A 25,809-nucleotide genomic window follows, 5' to 3' on the forward strand; every position below is an offset into this window, starting at 1 on the left:
CAGCAGCTGTTTTTATTTGTGTGTGTGTGAGGGAGAGATTTGTTTATGCTCATGGCTGATGCCGGCCTCATTGTTTTTTCATGAAAACTGTAAACTGCATATTTACAACCTGTTACAAGGAGCAAACAAAGGAAACACAGCCGCACGCAGACGCCAGAGGTATGCAAATAGCAACTAGGGTCATTAATATACACTTCAACTGCGTATTACTGCTACAAAAATATGATGAAATTATATGTAGCTCATATATCTCTGTGAGTCAGTGCGTTTTGCAGCAGCACTGTAATGTGATGTGGAGAAAAGTTGGCCGGCTGAGGTGCCTGACAGCATTTCTGTGATGAGATAATAAAGCCGACCTTCACCTCTGAACCTCGACCTTTCCTGCAGAGGCTGGAAGACGAGCCCGGCTGCATATCTTTATCAAATCAGATATCAGTCTTATTCATCTCTCTGCCTTCACACACACACACACACACACACACACACACACACACAGACACATCAGCACAGTGATAAACACGCTACAAATGAACACACAGATACACACTCCATATGTCAGGAAAGTCAACTTGATGGAGCACTCTCCACAGCCAACATGGCTACTAAACACACACCTTGGCAGTGATGAATGTAGTGTCTCGATGTGTGTGTGTGTGTGTGTGTGTGTGTGTGTGTGTACTAGACCAGGAGACACAGATTTAGTGTGTGTGTCTGTGTGTGTTTATGGTCTCTGTTGTGTTCAGTTGCATTATTGACAAATTTATTGCTGCAGTTTTAGAATTAAACTCTGCTGTTTAATGTCGTCATAATTATGATGTAGTGCATTCAAAACAAGGATATAAAACTTCTAACGTCATGGTAATAAAACAGTCATAGAGAGGCGTCGTCCTCCACAGGGCCTCATTTCAGATAAATATAATAATAATATATAATTTACTGATAATGTATGTTTTATGTATTATTCTGTTTGTTGACAGTTTGTGCTTCATGAATTATTGTTTCACGGAACTAATGTGCAGCTAGAATTGTTTCAATAAAACCTAAAACTACACCTGTGTGATACAGCTGAAAAACTTCATACTGGCCAATATCAATAATTATTGATCATGTAGGTTGTGACTGACGACATGTTTTATGCTCAACAGGATGGAAGCAGCTGAGGGGATAAAATGAGAAGATATCACAATAATTTTTGACCAAATACTTCGATAATATCGCAGGGATGCTTTTGCAAAATATGAACAAAATGAGATTGTTTGGTAAATAATCATCAGTAATGTGGATGTAATGAATATAGAGGGTGAAGGTAAATAGTAGAACAGCTATAACAGTCTGATAAATAAATCAACGGGACACTAACATATAGAAAAGACGATACCTTGTTGTGTCCGTCAGTGAATATCACACACGGCAGATGTAGCAAGACAAAGATGATTTAAAAGACATAAAAAGAGAAAACAGAGAATTTAATCAATGCAAACTTTTAGCAAACTAATCATGTTTAATCAGTTGCCCCTGCAGCCCCCGGTGTTAGGTCCCACAGATTCAGATTCAGCTTCAGGCTCAGCAGAATGACATGTGTCTGTCGCAATGTCTTTTTTTTTTCTTTAAATTATTATTATGAAAAAAGAAAAGAAAAAATATTAAATCCTTATTTATGAAAAGAGAGTCTGAGTGACAGCCAGTTTATAAAACCTTAATGCAGACTGAAATATGGTAATTTACATAATTTAAGTTATATTTATTTTAGGTTATTCATTAAAGTATGGAGATTGTTTTCCAATCAAGAATTTTACCATTAAAATTACATCACAGCACAGCGTTTTATTCCCACAGCTCACCGTCAGTAAATGTTATGCAGTAAGTTAAAAGCCAGCAAAGGTCGAGTTACGTAAAGCTTCAAGTGGGTCGACTGGGACCTGGGCTTGCTTATGTATACATGCATATATAAAGCAATGATGGCTAATAAGGAGACACAACATTAGATGAGATACACCATCTTGTTTTCAAGCAGGTCTTTGATGACAATAAAACAACATAACTGAAGTTACATAAAGCCAAATATCGCTCTCTCCAAAGCCACCAGGCTCCTTTGGTAAAATCAGAAATTTTACCTCACAGAACACAGGGGCTGCTTTTCTTAAAATGATGTAAATAACCAACTAGTGTACTAATTATAAGGAAAATAGTGCCAAATTTCTCTGACAGTTATTCCAGGTGATTTAGTCAGCTGTGTAGAGTTTATTTGCTGATTTTCAGAGGGACTTGATTCATTTAACCTCCAAAAAATAAAATAAGCAGAAAACAGATATCTCTCTGAATAACTCTGACTCCAGTATTTCTGGATACAGTCCTGTGAACTCTGGTTGACCCTGAAGGTGACACCGAAGCCAATGACATTCTGCTTCACGTCATCTCTCTTTCTGTCTCTTCCCGTCTTTGCTGCTGCTTCTCGTTGTCGGCCGTCCAATAAAGTGCAGGCATGTTTTTATGTTGCGAGTGATGAACAATCACAGCTTCTAATAAAGTTCTCCAGTCATCGATTAAATAAACAACTGCGTCTGAAATATTACCAAAGGGAGCAGCGTCTCTCTCTCTCACACACACACACACACACACACACACACACACACACACACACTCTCTCTCTTTCTCTTACAGTGTACACACCCATTCATTCCGCCAAAAATCAATAAGCTTTTTCTGTGGCAAATGAGGAAATGATATAGGAAGGGAAGAAGAGAGAAAGTACACAAGAAGTTTAGGACCATGCAGGCGTGTCTGGACTGTGTGTGTGTGTGTGTGTGTGTGTGTGTGTGTGTGTGTGTGTGTGTGTGTGTGTGTGTGTGTGTGTGTGTGTCGTAAGGAACACAAAACATCCCTCCTCCCCTCCATGTCTTACATTATGTTACAGCAGCTTTCTCACCGAGCTTTCCCTCCAGATCAACACAGACTTGTGTGTATTTCCTCTCGAGAGGCCTTTAGTTTTCTATCAAAATGCTTAAAATCACTCCCAGCATGTCAAATACAGCAGCTTGGTCAGTGCGGCTCAGTGTTTTGACGTGCTGTTGATGTCAGGTGACGAAGAGCGAGAAACACATGGAGGAGGTGGTGTAGATGGATGGATCAAACAAACACAAGTCTGGAGTTTATGCACTGTCAGTCAGGTGACATTATCAGTAACTGACTTTGCGACAGAGGACTGTTTGAGGCTTCGATTGAATTTGACCATGTAGAGGAAGTGGGGTGTGGAGGAACAGTGATGCTACGTGTTACCTGCTCTCACAGTGACTGCCGTCCAACACATTTTTTTTATTAAACATGACCTGACCAACACACTAAACCTTGGACCACAAGATCTTGCGCCAAAGGTTGGTCACATAAGACAAACGGGGTTAAAACTGCAGGCACATCCACAGGAGAAAAGACACACATTAAAAGATTGATCCTGGGATTTTATGAATCGATATCAGACCATGCAAAGGAAAACTGCCTAGAAAACAACTGATCCTTTTGTTTTTCTTTTTCTAACCCAGCCTTAGAAACTGCTACTTGTCTTTTAACATTCTTGAAGGCAATGAAAAATAATGTCATCCTTAATTTGGAGGACTTGTTGTTATGGAAACCCTCCATCCTTTCAACACCTTTCCTTTTCTGACGAAGCACAAATAAAACGAACAAAACTCCACAATCAGAAAAAGAAAGAAAAATATTAAGAAGATAAAACTGTTTTTCAAGCGTTCTGGCACAAAACCAAGTGAAAATGCTGATGCGAATAAAAAACCCAGTTTGACATACAAAAGGTGTTTTGAAATGTATCAGCGTTTAGTGTGGACATGGTCTGAGTGTGAGATAAAGTCTGCAGCAGCGTGGATACATCAGTCTGTGTGGCCTCCAGGCGCCCACCACAAATGAGACCATTCATCTCTGCTACCATGCACGCACACACACACACGCACACACACACACACACACCACTGTCTAATCCGCTCATTCTTCTCTGCAGCCACAGCAGGTATTTCACCTGCTGTTGTTTCTCTTCCACTCTCCGATCTCAGCCACCTCTGATGATCTGCTTTGTCCTGGTTTCAAGATTTATTCGTGACAACACAACGGTTACAATTAAATTAAATTAAATTAAGATGCAACAACTTGATTATGTTCAGCAAAGAAAGAAAAAATTATATTTTTCTAATTTTAACGAAGCTTTGTCACCATAATTCCACATGGTTTTGGTTTGGGGAACGTTCTTCCATCTTGTGAAGGGCTCATTGCGTGGGTGAAATATAGTTTCAATTTTAAAAAAACATCCAAAACATCCAAGTTTCCTTCATAAACAATCCAACGCACACTTAGGGATTGTGCAAAATTAAAGTGCCTTTATTTTACATGGCAATATTTCTTTAAAACGACTAACAGATTGCGACCAACACAGGGTCATTTTAAGGATTTTAATTTTGCACAATCCCTGCAGTGTGCCTTGGATCGTTTTGAAGGGAACTTGCATTTTGGATTTTTTATTAAAACTTTATTTCACACATGCAGAACAAATTGAGACTTTGTTGACTGAGGTCTTCTCAGTTTGGGCTGTTGTGATATCACCAAACTGCAGATATATTAAAGGGATAGCTCACCCAAAAATTAAAATTCAGTCATTATCTACTTCATTTTCTATGAAACAATTTTCATTTCTGGGTGAACTATTCCTTTTAAGTGACATAATGTGTCATGGAGGATACTGAATCAAAAACTCACGTTGACATAATTTAGTTAGTATTACAAAGTTTTCAAAACAAATCTGCGGTAGCAATTTAGAAGTATACAAACTGGGGAGGCGACTAAGGATTATTTTCTATATAAGTTGAGATATTTGTGTATTTTGGTGTGATTATTTTGCGTGGATATGCTGTATAATTTCTGTTGTTGTTTGTCTGTTATTTTTTGTTTCACCTTTTTCTTCTTTTCATATTACCTTTCTCTGTGAGATCTCTGCTATACAAAAAGAGATTTTAGGTTCTGATTCTAAATATTTAAACTCTAAATCATAATCAGTAATTGTAATTACATTTGGATTTGCTTCAATTTATAACTGGAGGAGACCATGATGAGCCTTGTAGGCTTTTAGTCTTCTTTGCACATTCTTGTTATTATTTGCAATTTTATATTTTTTTAACATGTGCTAAATCAAATCAAATCAAAAATGAAAATCTGCAGATCATTTTCCCGATTTATCAGTTAGTCGTTTCGTCCGTAAAAAGTCAGGAAAATGTTAACAAGTGTCTCGTTTTGTCCTCAACTCACAGATATTCAGTTTAATGTCAGAGAGGACAGAAAGGAACCAGAAAATATTCACATTTAAGAAGTTGAAATCAGAGAATTTGGACATCTTTTCTTGACAAAATAATGATGATGCTGGAGACTAAATTTCAGGAACAGTGTTGCTGGATTTGTCCTGGTCTCTCATTCATCAAGAAACCAGCTGTCTTTCCATTTCCTTGCTGTTCATTTTATGGTGTATTCACAGTATTTGTACACTAAATCCAATCCTATGCATGCCTGCTAAAAAACAGACTTGAATCATTGAGTGTATGTTCACTAATAGCACTGAAGCTTCCACTGAGTTTGTGATAAAAAGTCGCAGAGCAGCATAATAATGATTTGACCTTTCCATGATGTCGAGTGCAGGTGAAGAGGGAACCGGCGCTCGATGAGGAAGCTTTAGTTTAAGTTCTGTGATAAATTATACGTCTCCTGCCAACAGTGAAAAGGCTCTGTGATGCAAACCTTGATGGAGACACTTTCTCAATCAGAGATGCTCTCATTCAGCTGGGTGAGGGAGGGGCAGTCAAGAGGAACACGACTGCATTTGTAGAGACGACTGCTGGTCGCCTTGTGGAACGAAAGAGTTATTTTTTGGAAAAGGAAAAAATGTAGTTGATTAAAGCAGCATTGGACCGGCCCTCACACCCCATCACCAGTCAGGGCCTGCAGCAGCCAGGACCCCGTCGCTAAATATCGACCAGTCAATAGGACGAAACATCAAAACTTGACGCAACACCACGGCCACGCCGTACAATGACAGCTAAATCCTTTCATAGCTTTTGATCACAAACTAGTCTAGATGGCACACAACAATTTTGAAGTTGTTACGATGAATTTTGTGGGAGGAGTTAGTTAAAATATAACACATGGAAATCATCAAAATCATTTAAGACACTAGAACCAGCAAATGTTTGACATTTTTGGTTGAAAAATGACTGAAATGATTATCAAAATAGTGGGAAAGTAATTTTCCATCATATTTATTTGTTTAATAATTGTAACTCCAAATAAAACCTTGAAGGATTGAAAAATAATATATATTTTTTAATTAGTACAAAAACATGTCTATTGTCCTCAAAGTAAGGTATTAAAAAATACTAAAAATACAATTCTGGTCTCAGTAGAAGAACTCCACTATCAACAATGTTCAAATGATGCATCTGTAAGTGTTCGTTTGTGTCTCTTTCACTTTCAATGTGTCTACATATACATTACCTTTTGAGATAAATATCACACACACACACACACACACACACACACACACCAGACTAACACAAACATCCTCGGCTGTGAAGTGAAGTGCAGGTCAAGAGTTCAGAGGTCAGACACGCAGTGATGCTGTTGGAGAACCGGGTCACTGGAGGTCACTGGGAGGGCGGGGCTAATGAAATGAGACCAAACAAGCTGGAGAAGAGGGTTTGTTTGGTTATCAGATCAGTCCAGCTGTGTGTGTGTGTGTGTGTGTGTGTGTGTGTGTGTGTGTGTGTGTGTGTGTGTTCTGTTTATGTTTCCATGCTACACTTCCTCCACTAACTAATAGCTAATTTGATCTGTTGGTGCCTTATGGCAAGGTTGTATTAAATTGTGCATATTATGCTCTTTAACACACACACACGCACGCACGCACACGTGCACGCACGCACACACACACACACACACAGAAGAGGGTTTGTTTGGTTATCAGATCAGTCCAGCTGTGTGTGTGTGTGTGTGTGTGTGTGTGTGTATGTGTGTGTGTGTGTGTTTTGTACTTATCTGTGTGCACATGCTCGTGCTGTTAGAGAAAAAAAAGTCGTATTGATTTAGTAACATATCCAAAAGCTTTTGACATTGATCTCTTCCTCTGGAGGATTGGCTGAGAGCAGGGAGGGTTAGGGGGGGGGCAACACCTCTGCAGTATTGAACAGTGATCAGCTAATAAACCCCTCAGGTTAGAGATTCAAGGTCCTGTATGTTCAACAGCACAGCAGCTCTGACTACAAACACGGACAGAAGACACCGCGGGAAATCATATAACAAATATGATCCAGGTAGTACTGGGTTTTTGAGACCATTGATATTAAGGTGTAAAAAATTCTGATATCGATTGATTGATCAGCACATTTTCGTATGTACCTACAGAATATATGTATAAATATACATTCTTTGCAATTATGCTCGTTTCACATTTTTGAGAGACAACAAAAAAGACACCCGTGTCCAGATTGATGAAACGGCGAGTATTGTTCTTCTCAGAGCCTCCTGCACAACTTCAACATGGGGGTGTGTGCGTGCGTGTGTGATGTGAACATCAGGAGATAATTGTCCTTTAAATGTTGGAGTCTCATCATACACGGGTCATCCTGGAGTCAACAACATCAGTGTTATCACCCTGAACACATTATATTGACCCACACGTGCGCGCGCGCGCACACACACACACACACACACACACACACACACACACACCACAATAAGCACATCGCTATGAGGGGGTGAAAATCTTTTTAAAATGACAAATAGAGTCCAGGCTCATATGTGTCCAAAAGAAAATATATTACAGCGTGATGATAAGAGAGGTCAAGTTGTGTGTGTGTGTGTGTGTGTGTGTGTGTGTGTGTGTGTGTGTGTGTGTGTGTGTGTGTGTGTTCTGTTTATGTTTCCATGCTACACTTCCTCCACTAACTAATAGCTAATTTGATCTGTTGGTGCCTTATGGCAAGGTTGTATTAAATTGTGCATATTATGCTCTTTAACACACACACACGCACGCACGCACACGTGCACGCACGCACACACACACACACACACACACAGAGCTCTTGTGATATCGGTGTGTATCAGCTGACAGGCGTGTTAGTGGAGTTCTGTAACACCAGGCGTGCTCCAGTCCCTCAGCACACGTGTGAAGGTCACATTTAGCCGGCTGACATCACGCTCCTCCTCTTCTTCTCTGGTTCTAACAGCAGCAGAACGTCAGAGACGAGATCAGACGAGGAGGTGATGAGAACGTGTTGCAGAAATTCACACCTTTGGTGCGAAGACTGTTATTTGGCAATTAACAGTAAATTATCATTCGGTCCCTGTTTTGCACTCCAGGGCTGCAACTATTCTTATTAATAATTAGTTAAATTAGTTTTTCTTCAATTAAATTTTTTGTTTTATCTAAAGAATGGTCAGAATATTTTTTAAAAAATCACAAGTTGACATCTTTTGTCTGTTCAACCCTATATTAACCCTATATTCAGTTTCTTATAAAAGAAAGAACGATGAACCTATCAAAATTTACTTTAAAGAACTTTATTTTAATCTTATTTACTCATTGTTTCTTTTTTAAAATACAGGAAAAATATATGGATAAACAGCAGCTATTAAAACAGCTGTTTTGCCGCCTGCATCCCTGTGTCTCTCATACTGTCTGTCCTCATTGTCTAAGAATATGTACCAGAGGGAATATGATCTTGCAAGATTTCACAGAATCTCGCGGGATCTTGTGTGGAAGCAAATGTAAACAAAGAGATGCGGTGCAGCAGGTTCCTGTACTCAAGACTTTTCAGTGAGAAAAACAGAAGCAGAAGTTAAACGAGTCTGGATGAGAAAATGTTTGAGGAGATGCATCGACACAGGTTGTTTATTCTTCAAGCAGAACAGGAGGTGAGATTTGTGTCTGTGAACAGCAGTCTGCTGCTGGCTAACATTAGCATCGAGAGCTAGAAAGTTTACGGCTGTTCTACAACATCGCCAGCTGCTGCATCTTGTAGACTGTCTGTCTTCTCTTTATCCTGCTCTTGGAGTTTGTCTCAAACGCTGATTTCATGCAAGCATGTGTGTAAGTGTGTGCTGCTGTGATCAGCGCTGTCGTGGCTGTGACGTCACGGTCAGTGTGTCTGCTGTGCTGCATGACGTGAATATGAGCGGGACAGAATGTGACGCTGACTGGCCGGTCGAGCCGTGCATCCCTAACACAGACACAGCATTTTTTTTTACTACTACTGTTAATTTAATAATCAATTCATAATTGATTATTCATATAACTGCTGCAGCTCTATATTTTTGTGTGCACTGAAAATTAATTTGTAGAGAGAGCAATTTCTACATAAATCCTAAAATTTTGTGAATTGTGTCCATTTGTGAATCGTATTTTTATTATCACCTGCAACTGATTTTCTGGATCGACTGATCATTTGATCTACAAATGTCAGAATATTGTCCATTGCAGTTTCCTAAATAAAAAAGTGATTAATCCAGAAAATAACTGGCAGATTAATTCACTGTTTCTATATGTTTAAAACTGCAGTCTTTTAACACAGAAACATACATGAAACATGCCAAACACAGCTAGATTATGCAAACCCAATATAAGAAAATTAAAAATATTCCTTCAAATTAAATATTAGAAAGTAAATCTTCCCCAGTCAGTTCTCTATAATCAGTGTTCATGGGGTGAGAGAGCTGATCTCGTTCTCTGAGGAGTTGTGGACACGTAAAAGCTGCATATTTGATGACTTCTTCAGTCAGATTATTTTCCCTGCACTTTCACTGTATCTTCAATGGGGTAAAAAAAAAAGCACATGCAGCTTTTGAAGAGTTTCACTTAAAACCATGAATATGTAATTTGGTTTTGGGGTTAAAGATAAGCTGGAACATACAAGAGAGAATTAACCCTATCTGATTGTGGAACTGCTGAGTGCTGCAGTCATTAATCCTCTGAGGCTCACATATTGTGGCGTGCAAGGCTTCGACATCCTCACATTAAGATGAAGAATAAACAGGCTCTCGTCGAACGGCCGGATGATGATTTCCTCTTATTATTGATACTGTTTGCGGATGCTCAGACAGACAGTTGGTGGCACATATGTCTGGTGGAGCTGGCGTGCCTGGCAGCCTGGCACCGTGTCACCGAGGCCCTGCCAAACAGATGAGCCTGTAATTGTGTTTGGTTGAATGGGAGGGAAAGCTTACACTGGTTCTTTACACATTGGTTGACTTTGATACTGAAGGACTCTGGATGTTTGCGTTTCATTGACACCACAGAGCTGTGAAGTGGGAGGAGTAGTTTGATGGACCCCTCGCTCAGAGAGTAAATGATTCCCAGACGATGTTAGGTGACTCACTGTTGGAGGCACGAAACTCTCCTGGTTGAATCGTGAGTACAAATGATTAATGACTGCAACAGAAACGACTTTTTAAGTCAAAGGTTCAAGTACAAGTTACTTTTAACGAGAAGAAAGTTAAAAAAATATCCTCAAACATCAAATCACCAGGGGTGAAGAGCATTTTCACTCAGGCACAAGTAAATTCTGAGGTACTTGTTCTGTATTTTCACTCTGTGCTACGTTATACTTCAATTCCATTAAAATTTGGGGGAAATTATTGCACTTTTTTCTCAGACAAACACATAGGTAATCTGTGAAAGCAGCTTAATATGACACATATTTATGTTTATTCTTAGGCGGCGACCTCTAGTGGTCGGACCACTGGAGGAGCAGCGGAGGAAGTCAGGTGATGTAGTATGAAGAGGGATGAAGACTGTGTAGGGGAGGAGGTTGGGCTGGATGGATGAGTCACACAAACAGACTTTTACCCACCTTATTCACTATGTAAAATACTTAACTTATATCTCATATGTAACACAACATACTGACATGTAATGCAACGTGACGTAATGCAATGTAACATAACAAAATGCAATGCAGTGCAACACAAGGCAATGCAACACAGCTTAAGGCATCACCAGATAACGCAACACAATGCAACGTAATGCAACTTACATAACTAATGTACTTATTTTATCCCAATCCATGATCGTTTCCTGGCCTTGACCGAGTAGCTTTAGTGCCTGAACCAAAACAAACTGTAACCTTTTCACATCAACATGATGACAAAGATCTGATGTGATGAAGATCTGGTTCACCTGACCCTGGTACGTTCCAGCGGTTATATATGTTGTTCTGGGAGTCATTGGCGAATCAGTCAGGTATGAGGATGTGTTGTTTTTAGTGAGCTACATTTATTTAACAGCTGTAATTACTTTCAAATTAGTGTATTAGTATTAACATATATTAGTAGAAAGTATATACAGTATAGTAGTATAACGTAGTATGAAGAGGGTAGTTACTGTTTAAAAAAAACTTGTTTATGTTCCCCTTAAGCAAACATAAAAACTTTTTGTGAAAATGAGGAAGATTTTATTCAAATTTTGCCATTTACATCAACCTTTTCTAATGTGATATTTCAAAATGTACAGAAAAATACGGTGATAGAAAAACACATCTTATGTTAGATTAGGACGTCATCAGCTGTTCATGTGTGCTATCATGTGTTTTTAATGCAGATTTCTGGTTAAAGTTTGTGATACATTTGCATGGAAACGGCTATTGAAAGAAATACTTGAAACAGAAGAGAACAAAGAGCAAAGAAAAAAAACTCAGACTTCCTAACTCTATAAAAGCCAACTAGATTTTTTACAGCAAAAACCAAATAAGCACCATCTCCCTCGGGAAGCAACTAAGCCCACAATCCACAATTTAAAATTTCATGTTTCATGTGATTTTCCTCTCCTCAGACCCTCACGCTCTGTCATGAAACAAATCAACCACACACACATGCATCTGAGCTTATAAACCCTCAGAACAATTGCACAAAAGAAAAGATAATCCATAATTTGATCCATTGTTGCCATGGTGACAGGCCGCACCACTCAGTCTGTGTGACATGAACCGCTGCAACAAGTCGGTTTAGTGCAGGGCGACATGAAGGGGGGATCCACGGTGATATGTGAGCTAGCTGGAGAGTTTTGACAGCATTTTTATCTCGTTTCAGTCGTTGTGGAAGATGAGCACGGTGCAAAAATATATTCCAAAGACTATCAATGATAACTTGACCTAGAAAATCCACAATCAACTCAATGCTGTCCCAAAGTATTTTTGGATTCTAATACAAAGTGATGAAGCTCTAGACCCTCTGACAAAATCCTTTCTTTGTGTTCTGGATCTGTGATCTTCTCCTCCTCCTCTGTGATGCTGGGGCATGATAGAGCAGTGATGCAGATTCAGTAATAGTACACAGCAAAAACTCCATTACAAGTGAAAACTACTGCCTTGAACTTTGAACGACAAAAAAAACTGGCAACGACAAAATCAGGGAGAAAAACGAAAAAAAAAGAAAAAAGTGAGAAATACATCCCGGCCCGACCCAAACCCGTTGGGTCCCAACAGTTTCGGGCACAGATCTCAAGCTCTAATCCAGAGGAGTCAAGGACAGTGACACGACGAAAATATTGGGACCCCCCAGTCAGAGCTGGTTAATGTGGACCAGGGGAAAGGGAAGTCTGGGGTCTGCTGGAACTGCTACCTCCACAACCCGACTCTGGATAAGCGGCAGAAGATGGATGGATGGTATCTCTTTTTGTACATAAAGAGACCATGAATTAGTTTTTTTATGACCAATTCTAAATGTTTGTCCATTGATTTTATGGCTGTATGCTGGATTTTACGCACCTTTTGACAGTAAGTGTGGCTGGAACACCTGAAGGTAGGGGTGTCCACTGACTTTTGGACGTATAAAGCACTGCTGTGCTTAAGTATTGTCTCACAGAGCCACTAGCTTGACTGTGGACTGTTCTACACTACTTTATAAAAAAGTACAAAACTTCTTAATAATGACTGCTGATGACCTCTTAATCTGTCCGAATGACCATCGTCCTGATGTCCCGTCCTCCAGGATCAGAGAGGGACAACTGACCAACACTGCAGTCGTGATGTTTTCACACCATCCTGATGACATAAAGAGTCCAGTTTGTCTGACTGATCTGATTTATGCTGCGGTTTAATTATTTTAAGTGTACCTCATAAAAAAAAAGGAGGACAGACGCCCGGATGTGAACCTGTCTCATATTACACACACACACACACACACACACACACACACACACACACACACACACTCCCCATCACATTCCCTAAAAGTGCTCTCTTTGAAGCTCAAACCCAACCCAGCCCGCCTCCACAGACTTCACAGGAGTCCCAAATATGTGATTGTTCATTAACCTCAACCCTTGTCTAGAAATAGCAGCACACCCCATTATTAGTGAGTCATTCTCCCTGCTGTTTACCTCTCCTCTCTCCTTTCTGCTGTCTGTTTTTCTTTTTCAGCTCAGTTACTCCAAGGCTGCTCTGTTTCAAATATTGAGAGGTAACCAAGAAATCACAAAATCCATGACAAGGATGACAACTGCCAAAGGCGGCAGTGTCTTCAGCTATGTTTTCACATAGTTTAAGGATAATTCTTGTTTTATCACAACTCTCTTTTAGGGATGTCAGTCAAAATAACAACATTAATTGACTGGATTGTCATGAAATTTGATGCATATGTTCATGTTGTCCAGAGGATGAATCCTAATGATGCTGGTGATCTCCTGACTCTTTCTCTCACTCCACCTCTGAGTTGAGTCTGGGTGATTCGGAGTGAAATTTCTCTACAATGATTGGATGGACTGGCATTAAATTTAGTGCAGACGTTTATGTTCCCCAGAGGATGAATCAGCATATCTTTAGTGATCCTTCCATTTCCAGTAGCTCCATCATCAACTCAAAAGTATGTTGAAACAGTCAGGTTTAAACAGTCAATGAAGTTATGGCTGCTGTGCCTTGTGCGTAAATGCACACTTTCTACTACCCTATTTCAACTTTCCAGATCTTAGAAATGAACTCATCATATTAGATAAAAACGATGGTTAAAACCACTGAAATAAAACCCAGGTTGTTATAAATTTACATTATCCTTTAATTTCAACTGTGAGCTGCTTATGCTATGGTCAGTTGTTGCTTAAACTGGGTTTACAGTCAGAAAAAAAGAGCTGAGACCTAAAGCCTCATCCTGTGACATTCATTTTCACTCGTTCACACCCTGATACCAGTCACACCACACCATGTTCAAGTCCAAGCCGAGTCCTTCTTTCATTATCTCCCACTGCTGTTATCTTTCTCCTTCCTCTGCAATTCTCTTTGCACAGACAGCCAAGGCACCCGGCTGTGAGAGATGAGCGCAGAGGGAGGATAAAGAACGGGTAAAAAAGACTCCAGCAGTAGCTCAGGACGGCTGCTGAGACAGCAGAGTTTAGCTGAGGAGTCTACAGCAGTGTATGAAGCAACACTGCAAGCAAGAGAAGCAGGGGCATATCTCCTGATTAATACCACACAATTAAGCCCACTCCTCTTCTTCTACGAGGCTAAATCAGAACTCATTACACTCTGCAGGCGAGAGGTAAGTCTGGGAGTGTGAGACAGACAGCGAGCAGCAGGTTATTTGCTGCTGATGTGCACTTTTTTGCAAACATGTTATCACGTTCTCTTACAGATGTGAGGCCTCATCTGGCCCTGCTGCTGCTAATGGTGGTGATAAGGTGCAGGAAAGTAAAGAGAAGAAGAAAGATTACTAAAACAAGCCACTTAAAGAATCATTTACGCTCCCACAAGGTGACAGAGCAGCCATTAAAGCAAACACTATCTCCTGCAGCGCCGGGCAGAGCATCAGCTCTGGTTGGATTACATGGACCGTGCATGTTTGTGAGCTGTCTCATGTGATGTGGGTCATGAGAGCGCCGCTGCAACAAAGGGAAAGTTGTGTTTGAGCTCCCTGAGGCTGCGAGTGACCGAGCAGTTTGCAGGCAAATCAGTGCTGCTCTCTAGTGGCTGCAGAGGAAATCAACTGACTTTCTACAGGACACAATATAGCAGGTTTGGTCATCGCTTTATTTTGGGGATCCTTAACTTCCCTTCCTGGAGAGAAGTGTGTAATTTGGAGCTAATTATAGGGTGCAGTGCAAGAAAAAAGGACATGTAATCAGCTCAGTGAAAACAGAGACAGTGTTCAGCTGAGCCACCTTCAATTAATGAGTTCCAGGGGTGGAAGTAACTCATTACAAATACTCAAATTACTGTAATTAAGTATTTTGTTTTGGAGGGGACTTGTACTTTTATGAGAAGATTTTCAAGCCTGTACTTTTCCTTGTACCTAAGTATGCATTACACAATGTAATCTACTTAGTTACTTTTAAAAGCACAGTTGAGTACTGAGTGCAGTTTGAATTAATATTCAAACCTTTCATCTGCATTTTGGTTATTTGATCACAAACAGGCCAATGAAAACCAGAACACACTGATGAAAACCCCACAAAGTCTCTGCAGCAGGCTCAGGTCTGGACCAATTAAAAATGTATTGATCGATATTTAATCACTAGTCTGGAAACTGCGGTAATTTCACCTCATTTGTTGAATAAGGAAATTTATAATAACAAAAAAGAGAAAACAATGAAAACGAGAAAAAGATCAATTAAAAACATGCATTTTATATCTTATAAATCATGAATTGATTAATCGATTATTGAGCGTGATCACTGAGCAGAACAGTGTCATTTAGGCTGAAGATTTGATTGAATGCTGCTGTTGATAATTCATTAAATGTCAGACTAAAAAGTAACTAATAAAACTAACTAAACTAACACTACTGAGTAGTTTTTGACTTGTAATTGAGTAATATTTTCGTATTGAGGAGAGAAGAGAGACAAGACCAAAGCCTATTTTTGTCAGCCTGACTTTTAAAGTTAGATTTACTCATTAAAGGCAGGGTGAGTGATTCTGGAGAGAGACAGTTACTCTCACAGGTGGGAAGTAACTAACTTACTGTACTTAAGTAGATTTTTCAGGTATCTGTAGGCGTCGCCTTCCAGCATCAAGACTGATTTCAAAATAAATGGAGGGAACAATAAGATACAGAAAAGACAATTCACTGGTGGATCCATCAGAGTTTATCATACAGGACAGATATGAGAGGTAAACGAGGAAAACAGCCTAAAAGAGTTAAAAAGACAAAGGAAACATGATAAGATGAAAGAGAGGTGACACAATGAGAAATGATGTAACGAAACTAAAAACACATACAACAAAAAACAACATAAAAGACAAAAAGACAATGAGGAAAGATGAAATAGATTTAACAAAAAAGGAAAAGTAATGACAAGATCAAACCAAAGATCAAACAAAAGATGAAAGCTGGATAAAAAAAAACCTAATGTTTTTCTGTACTTTTTCAGTTTTACTTGAGTAAAGAAGTTGAATCAGTAATTCTACTTTTACTAGAGTCTTTTTTTCCACACAAGTATCTGTGCTTCTACTCAAGTGAACAACGTGTGAACTTTTGCCACCTCTGCATATAATAAGACTAATGGTGCGTTCACATGCTCTTTGGACATTCCAATTTCCTGAATTAGGAAGTCGTTCTTCCGACTTGTGTGTGTTCATGAGCTTTTCAGTCATAATGTGGAAACAACATGGGTGCCAGTAGGGTGCTGTAGGTTATACGCTGAATCTGTTTGCTACCTGACTTGTTATCAGCTTTAATGCTAATAAAAGACAACAGTTAGAACAGTTACAGCAGAAGTCAGATTTTCTCTCGGACCACTTGAATTAAAGGATATTTTTGGCATCCTGCATTTAACATATTATGTATTAGAACATAATAAATCTTTTTCTGGCATACTATGATAGTATAAGTACTGCTCTGATTATACCTGCAGTCTGAGAGAAAAAAAAAACATAATTTAATGTATGTAATTATTTATCATCAGTATGTACTGAACATCAGTCATTGATGACACAGCAAATACAATATTCATCTATCATCAGGTAAGGAAAACCTTTAAGTGTCTATGAGAGTACTATTAATTTGGAAAGCCTGACAACTAATTCCATAATGTGTTTTTTGTTAGACTGATATAAACATATAAATGCAGGACATAGCATTCACATATTTATTTATTTTTTCTGTTAGTTGAGAAACCTCTGACTTCACACTTTTCAACCCAAACTTAAACCCCTATTTCCAAATAATTGCTGCCTTTTAGTTGGTGCACAGCAGGTTGGCTGAAATGTGTCTACAGGCAAACATACACTTATACATACATTAAATAAATATGTGTGGTTTCCAATGGAAGATGAATAATGAATGGATATTTACTTGGGTTTAAATGGAGCATTTCCTTGAAGGAAACTTACAGCTGTTTAGAACATCAACATAACTAAATTCTGTAGAGACAAAAAAACTCTGATTGTTGCCATAAAGTGGCAGAATGTGCATCAATCAAGTGGTAATCATGAAAAGAAGGAAATTTAATGTCAAAACATGCTTCATCCTAATAAATATGAGATACTGCCTTTATGTTATTCATTTATTTTGAAAAGGGTGCAGGTAAAACAGTAGGGTGCTTTTTTACTTTAATTTTCTTTTATTTAATCTTTAATTTTTTCAGGTAGTCTCATTGAGATTAAGATGTCTTTTGCAAGAGAGGCCTGAGAACAAAAAACACTCACGGCAACACAATGAGCAAACAGAAGTAGTAGATCAGTAGATTTTCCTCCAGCCATGGTTTACACAATATAAAACGCTCTGAAAGACGAAATAAATTGTGGGATATGTTTTTTCTTGCAAAATAAGTTCAGATACCTTGTTAAAATGGCTTACATATAGTTCTACACCTCGCCTTCATTTAGTATTCAGTTATTCATGAATATGCAAATAGTGTCCGCCCTCTACACACCCACAACCACCACCCTCCCGCTAAATGGGATTGCTTCCTTGAGTTTATGACATCACAGACGGAGACTGTCACTCACCAGTTTCAAAACAGGAAATGCAAACTTGCAATGTAGGCTAACTGAGCTAACTAGCAGTTAGCAGCTAAAGTAGCTAATCACTAACAACAAGTAAAACTCTGTCCATCAGGTAAATCTGTAAATCAGCAATAGTTGAGGCGGAGCAGCCGAGGACTCTTCATCCTTTTTCAAAAAAATTGCAATTTGGTTCTTGTTCTGTGATTTGGATATTCACTTTCATTGCCAGTTCAATTATATTGCAATTACTTGTGCAGCCCTTGTGGAAAGAGGGAGCACTGGGATAATGCTGGAACTAGCCTGTTCAAAACTTTTGCAGTTTTTGGTTACTGCTGATAATCCGCAGCTAATTTCTACTGAAGAAATAGTCCTTTTTATATACTCATTTCTGTGTCAAAAATGCTGAAGAAATGGTAGATAGGACAAATCAGGGCAAAATTAAACTAAGAAGTATTTGCAGGAATAAACACCTCTAGAAATCAGTGAGATTTTCTTTTTTTTGCAATTTGGTGGACTGACCCTTTAATCACGTAAGTTCCTAATCTGTTCCTAAATATTCTGCTCTGGAGTTGTATCTGGAATCAGCGCAGATCATCAGCTCGCTCTCTGCTCTGAAGTGGAGCCCAACCAGATGGCAGCCAGCTCCGCCTGTTTACGCAGAAGGCCGCTCAGGCTTCCCTGTCATTAAGAAACTACTCTGCAACCACACGCTGCAAAAATATTACCGACATACGTGCAGAGAAAGCACAGAGTCCTCTGGAACTAAAACAGGCCTGTTTAGGAAGTTCTCCCCACATGACAGAGTTCAGTAGTATGTTATAATCTGATCTAACCGACGGAGATGTTTGGGTTCCTCCCTGCTCCGACGACTTTACGGTCCCATGACTTGACCCCGGACTGCGCTGATGTGATGGTAATGTTCTCTGCTGTGTTCGTGCTACATCCCAAACTGTGTCATGGAGAACTCCGGCTGGGTCAGGAGGGTAATCCAGGACTTAGTGCAGACCATGTGAGGAGAGGGATCGAGTTAGTCTCCAGCAGGGAGAGATTTCACTTCTCCTGCTGCACTTAAACGACTCTCTGTCCACAAAACAACACTGCTCTCCTTTCATCTTCTCACTCATCCAGAGAAAATGAAGTGACACAGTTTGACATGGAGAACGTGTCCAAAATTTAGACTAATTTTGTCCTGTTTGTTTGGACTTTTTGACTGTAAATGTTTGGTCTGGTGAAAATCATATTTTAACCTTGTTAACGTGTCCATGTGGTGTTTTTTCATGTGATACAAGACATATCAGAAGCTAAACAAGTGATCAAATATCACCTCCTGCAGCAGACCATATTGCGATTTTGATAAAATTTGGATAAATTGTTCAGTTCTACTTTAAACTGAAATCAGAGGATCTACTTCTCACCAGCATCCTCATCTCACCTGACATCAGTACACTCCTTATCATAAACCTGATCAGTGGTGCAGCCATTTATCTGCCGCAGTGCCTCCTTCCTCTTTCCCGGGACATCAGAGGACCAAACAGACGTCCTTATTTGTGAGACCAAGTGGTAGAAGCAGTTAAAGTTTCCCAGACCACTATGAGCTTAAGGGTCTGGATAATGCACCTGTATGGGGGCAAAAAAAAGCCTCTTTGAAAGAACCAAACAACTTCACAAAAACACACAGAGCGAGTGTGCGGATGACAGCAAACATTCATACACAAAACAGTCGAGTCTATAGGAGAAAAACGCTCAGAACGAGTGAAAAGAAAGGCTTTCGCTCCCGCAGCAGTTTTACTTCTGTGATGTGACTTCATTTGAATCACAAAGAAACAAAAGGGTTGCTCAAAGCGTCGCACTGAATGCACCAATGAAGAAGATAAAGCCGCGCAAAAACCACGAGAAAACAACATTAAAATGCAAAGAAGTTTTGTTACTCTGCCGTGTTGTTTTCCAGATAAGCACACAAACATGTACGACTTTTTGACCAGTTACACCCCTCTGTTCCCATGACCGAGTCGCGTCTTTTTCTGACTCTGTGTGTGTGTGTGTGTGTGTGTGTGTGTGTGTGTGTGTGTGTGTGTGTGTGTGTGTGTGATACAGTGAATGTGTGTCTGAGCCTGTTGTGCCAACAGAGAAGTCGACGGGGGCAGCGATGGGACAAACTGTGAGAGGCAAACAGAAGAAGAAGAAAAGAAAAGGCGACTGGGTGAAGAGCAGAAAGAGAGAACTCAAGCAGAAATAAACGTCCCTCTCAGAGAGACTCGCTCTTATTGGTAGTTCATTAGTCTTGACCTTAACTTTGACCCACAGCGAATGCAGCGGCAAGCCCACTGCTATGACACCGCCACGATACAAACCACACACATACACACTGTAAAAAACTAGCAGGAATACAGTAGAATCAACTGATCTTTTCTTATTAGCTTAAATATACAAATTTTATTTATTTGAGTTCAATAAATTAAAATTTATTTTCAGAACATTTCAGAACTTACAAACACACATGAATTCTTCTACCTTTAGGTGTTTTTTTATGCCTTTTATACCATGCACTCCCCTGGTGTTTGAGCTCCTGGTCTGGGCAGAGTTAGCTTCATGAATGCTCACTAAGATAACTAGCAGGTAGCAGCCAAAGTAGCTGACCACTAACAACAAGTAAAGCTATAAAAGTTGTCTGTTTGTCTACAGTTATCAGTCCACAGAAACTATTTTTTCCAACTTAATTCTCATCTCATTTGTGCTTAGTTTGACAGTAATCAAATTCACTGCCCCACATTGCTATTTTCCATACTAACGGAAAACAGTGCTCAGAAGGGTGTTGTAGTGTTGCAGAGTCTCAGAGACTGATCTCTGAGCGTACTAGCCAGCTGGCAGCTAAAAAAGCAGCCAACAACAAGTAACACTATCTAAACTATGCAGCGTAAATGGCTGATACTTGAGGCAGAGCTTCCGGAGGACAACACAGGGAAGACCAAAAAATATTTTCTTAATGACATAACCAATAATCCAGTTTTACCAAAACCATCGAGTCTTCTGAGAAGTTAGCCAATCAGAGCTTGTTTGAGACCTAGGCTAATTCAGGGCCAGTATAAACTAAAACAGGATGTTTTTGAATGTGAATCATGCAAAGCTAATCTCGAGGAACCCCAGAATGAAAATATAGAGCCGGAAATTAGAATAATGGGTCCTCTTTAAATCAAGTTGATCAGCATATTAGCAGACTTCCCAGCATGCATAGTTTGAGAGTTCATTTTTATAGTTTGAAGAAATCATATATGATGATAACTTGCTGTGTATCTTAAAACAACTGAAGATAAGTCAAAGGAAATCGAGTTGGTTTGTAATGTTGAACAGTTATTGGTTCAACTTAATATCTGAAGTTTATTGAACATGTTTTCTCAAGTACAACTGAAGTACTAAAGTTTATTTGACTAGAAAACTATTTGTTTTGAATCATTATAATATGACCTCGATTTGTCTTTTCAAATTCAGTCAATTTAAAATTTAAAGTAGACATCAACTTTTTAAGTTAAAACAAATAGTTTATTTTTGCAGTGCAGGCACACACAAAGGAATGCTGCTTCTGTTATTGTCTTTAAGTGCCAAACTCAGGCCAAGGCCTCGCCAGGGTTTGAAAAACAAAATAACAGCCGTGCAAAGCTCTCTCGCTCACACATACACACACACACACACACACACACCCAAACACCACTTCCGTCCATTCTCTCTCACAGAGAAAGGAAGTGGAGTCGAGCTGGCCCGGCCCCAGTCGTCCAGACAGAGGTAGCCTGGCAGACCCAGTCTCCTGCCTGCCTGCCTGACTGCCTGCCCGCCTGCTTCCCTCCTCTGAAAGGCTTTAAAAGACTCCCTGAGCCCTCACCATCCTTCACTTCCTCACTGTGGGTGCTGCTAGATGCAAAGAGCCACTTCAAGTGTAAAGAAGCTGCTTGATACAGTTTCCAGCCACTCGTTTTTTACTCTGCTAAATGTGCTGGAAATATGAAACACTGCACATTTTAATAACTCACACATAACTGGATCTGCTGGGAATTAAAACTATGAAAGCAGCTAATGCAACTTCACAGGCATTAAGGATTAAATCTATCACAGCACATGGAATTTAATATAGATATGTATCATGTTTGCTTTTGGCTGATACAGTGTGGAGAGTGAAGAACCGCTGAGCATAAGGCAACTGATGCTTCATACATATTCATTTTCTGTAGAAAACAAGGATTCTGGGACAGCAAGGCTGCAAGGAGCTGACCAGAGAGATACGGGAGAGGGGAGGACATGAAGCAGTGCAGTGGATGCTTTGTTTTCACATCAGCATCGCACTCATGTCACAGCAGCGTCCAGTGACGCTGATGTGAGCATCTATACTGAGGGACAGCAACCTGCAGTTCCAGGATGACAGGCAACTCTTTAGCCATCTATTAGTCGACAATGAGCACAGTTCAGAGAGTTCGAAGTGGAACTCAACACAGAAGATTTACTTTGCCCCCCGTTTCGCTCTTTTAAAAGCTGTCAGGAACATTAGGTAGGATGGTCAGAGGGCATGCAGTGTGTCAGAACAGACTGGATATTTCACAGCGTAAATAATTTTGCCTTTTCTTTTGAATGTTTTTAAATGAAATATGACATTCCTGATAGGGCTGTGCAATTTCGTTAAAAAAAAAAAGTCAGGCCATGTTTTCCGCAATCAGTTATTTACACAATACATGCTAACCTGCAAGTTACTAGCGTGCACATGTAACTTGTTTCAATAACCTGTTGCAAACCACATAGCCTTAATTTAAATTACATTATAACACTTTTAACTGTCAACTGTTTTGTTGACTGACGGTGTCTCTGTGACCTCACAGCTAACCTTAAAAGCTAACGTTACTGCAGAGGCCCAGTCACACCACAAAGTGGCACAGCAAATTTCATCTTTGTGTTCAGTATGTAGCAGGTACTAGCTTGGTGAAATAGGGACCAGGGACCAAAACTAGTCCCCAGTCACCTGCCAAATGCTGTTTATGTGGCTGGTTTTGCTTCATTCACCAGCCGAAAAAGAAAAACATCTGCCAAGTGGCTGCTAAAATTTAATAATATATAGACAACACAATATAACAAGATATGTGATAATTGAGAAATATGTATTGTTTTGCAGTACAAGTATTCTTGTATTGTCAGTTAAAGAAAATACTGATGCATCAGTATCATCATACAGTCTGCCTTCTTGTTCAGCTCTCTATCATCATTGTTGCTGTCATCACACTGGATCTCCTAACGCCAGCATATTTACAGGGATATCTCATTATGCTGAGTTATATGTGTGTACTGCTCCTCTAAAATACACTTGTCAAACAAAGAAAGACTATTCAGCACAGGCTTAACATTACGCTATAAAAGCACAACATGTGGACTGCGGCGTCCAAATAGCAGGTTTGTGTTCAGCTGTCGCACACCGGTAACAATCAAAACGACGGCACAACAAGCTGTCTGACAGGACCTGGAGACGACGGAGAGAGGGGAAGTAAGGACTCGCCAATTAAAGTCTGTAATTTGGCCAAACACAGGAAAAAAAGCAAAGTTCACATCCAGCAGTGTAGATGCACTAGAGTTTCCAAAGAGGCTAACGTATTGATCATTCATCATATTCACACTGATGTCAACTGAGGGTGGGAAGCTCAAATGTTGTACTGTTGTGTTCCATGTCGTAAGTCAAAAAAACGAGAAATTTAGAGGGACATCGTGCCATATTTCAAGATATTTGCTAACCCATTAGCGACCGTTACCCGACAGCTAATGTTAGCATTCAGCCACTTCCTAGCTAATGTTATTGCCACACAAAACGGACACTGCTAAAGTTCTCTAATGTCCATTTTTTTTCCGAGGTCGGGTTGTGTTGGCAGCAGCTGAGCCTGGTATTTCAGATGTCCCTGACTGCAGCAACGCTTTCCAGCTCCTCCTGCGGGATCCTGAGGTGTTGTGCCAGGTGAGATGTGTAATCCCTGCAGTGGATTCTGGGTCGACCCCCGGGTCTTCTCTAGGGTTGGCTAAAATTTTTCTACCAGCCACCGTCTGGTGATTGGCGATATGTTCGTACTCCCTTTTCCCGCTTTTACCAAACTAGGACGAGCTTAATTGGTAAAACTGGAAAAGTCTAAACTATCTATCAGGCTATAAGATATGTGTTGATATTTCAGAATTAATTTCCATCCTTCCTATCAGATATTATAACACTATCAAACAGTAAGCTAGCTTGGAAGTGTCTGAATGCTAATGTTAGCTGTTGTCCAGCAGTAGTTACTGGGTTATCAAATATGTTGTTTTTGCTTGAAATATGTCCCAAAGTTTCTCCAGATTTTTACTACCTGTTATATTTACGGTTGCTGATCAATCAGGAAGCAGTGAAATGACAATGACTTGTCAGATACACCGCAGTACAACATCTGAGCTTCACACCCTGAGTGTGATGTCAGTGGAAAAAGGCCACCGTGTCAATATGGTGAATAAGGGTTTTGCAATTAGCTGCATTTCCCCTGCTTCATATACATAAAGATACCATTACTGAGGTGATTTTGAGAGGCAGGAAAGTGAAGAGCTCCTCCATACATCCATCTAACACTCATCTAACCATCCACTTAATGGATACATCCACTCTTCTGCCACATAACATCCAGTCAGCACTCTGAGGTGCAGAATCTTCATTTGGTGGGTGTGATTGAGCGGCGGGGGGGTCACCAGGGGTCAAAGCTCTTACCTTGGGCCATTTGGGGTTGATGAGCCGTGCTTTGATGGCATCGTCCAGAGCGGTGCTGTACTGGCCCAGTCGGAGATAGGCTGCAGAGCGGTTGCTGTACAGGATGCAGTTTTGGGGGTCGGCGGTCAGGGCCTCGCTGTACAGACGCACAGCCAGAGCATACTCCCCCTGCTGGCAGGCCTGGTTACTGCGGCGCACACGCTCCAGGAATTCTGCTTTGCTCAGGCCGGGGGCGCCGGAGCAGGGCGGTCGCTCCGCCCTCTTTGACGACAGGGCTGATGGGATCACAGGAGAGGAAGAGGAGGAGGATGAAGAAGGGGGGTTGGTGGTGGTTCTGCTGCTGGAGCGAGAACCAAACAGAGAGAACTGTGGAACAGAAAAGGATATAGGGAGGACAGGGAAAGAAGGTTAATTTTTTAATTAGAACTGAGGTTTTGGCACACACCTTGGCATCTCACACTGATGCACAAGATTCAGCATCTATAAGACACACTGCAAGAAAGTGTTTTGAACATGTGGTTAATGTTGTGAAACAGTTGCAGTCTGGTTAAGTTTAAGCACCAAAACCACATGGTTAGGTTTAGGCTGGTCTCACATAGCCCGACGTCTCTCCACAGCTCTGGAGAAAGGTCTGATTTCACACAGACATTCTGCTATAGGGGACAGAATATGTAGCGATCGGCTGAATTTGCGTGAAATGCTGCAATTGCAACTTCCTGGAGGGACTGATGTTCTTAGTAAGCTGTTCAGACAGCAAATGAAAATTAATACTCTATATTAATATTCCTGTTTACATGCAGCTGTGCATGATTTTTTCAAGCATTTCCAAAAGTGGCAGACCTCCCTCTTATTCTTTCAAGAATAAGAGGGCTGCACAATTAATTGCAATATTATTGAAACCAAATTACAATTTTTTGAAAAAGGAAAAATATAATGCAATTTAGTAACCTTTTTTTCAGCTGCAAATGATTTCCCCTTCGGAAAACTTGGCAAACATCTGTTTTAGAGCTGCACAATTAATCACAATAAAATCACAACACGGCCAAATGCAGAATCCAAATCACAGAACAATATCTAAATTTCTTGAAAAAGTAA

The 25,809-nt window shown here is 40.1% G+C and overlaps 1 protein-coding gene across 2 annotated transcripts in view; it reads right to left on the bottom strand.

Moving 5' to 3' along the window:
- The window catches only part of ttc28 (tetratricopeptide repeat domain 28), a 148,134-nt gene that overhangs the window by 110,851 nt on the left and 11,474 nt on the right, over positions 1-25,809 (bottom strand). For both annotated transcript variants that reach the window (XM_084746473.1, XM_084746472.1), the window contains exon 2: positions 24,715-25,080. In XM_084746473.1, the coding sequence (XP_084602599.1) occupies positions 24,715-25,080 (366 nt within the window). The remainder of the gene's footprint in view (positions 1-24,714; positions 25,081-25,809) is intronic.

This window comes from Lutjanus erythropterus, chromosome 20 (assembly GCF_056507025.1).
Source record: "Lutjanus erythropterus isolate fLutEry1 chromosome 20, fLutEry1.hap2, whole genome shotgun sequence".
In the NCBI taxonomy this organism is placed as follows: domain Eukaryota; kingdom Metazoa; phylum Chordata; class Actinopteri; order Lutjaniformes; family Lutjanidae; genus Lutjanus; species Lutjanus erythropterus.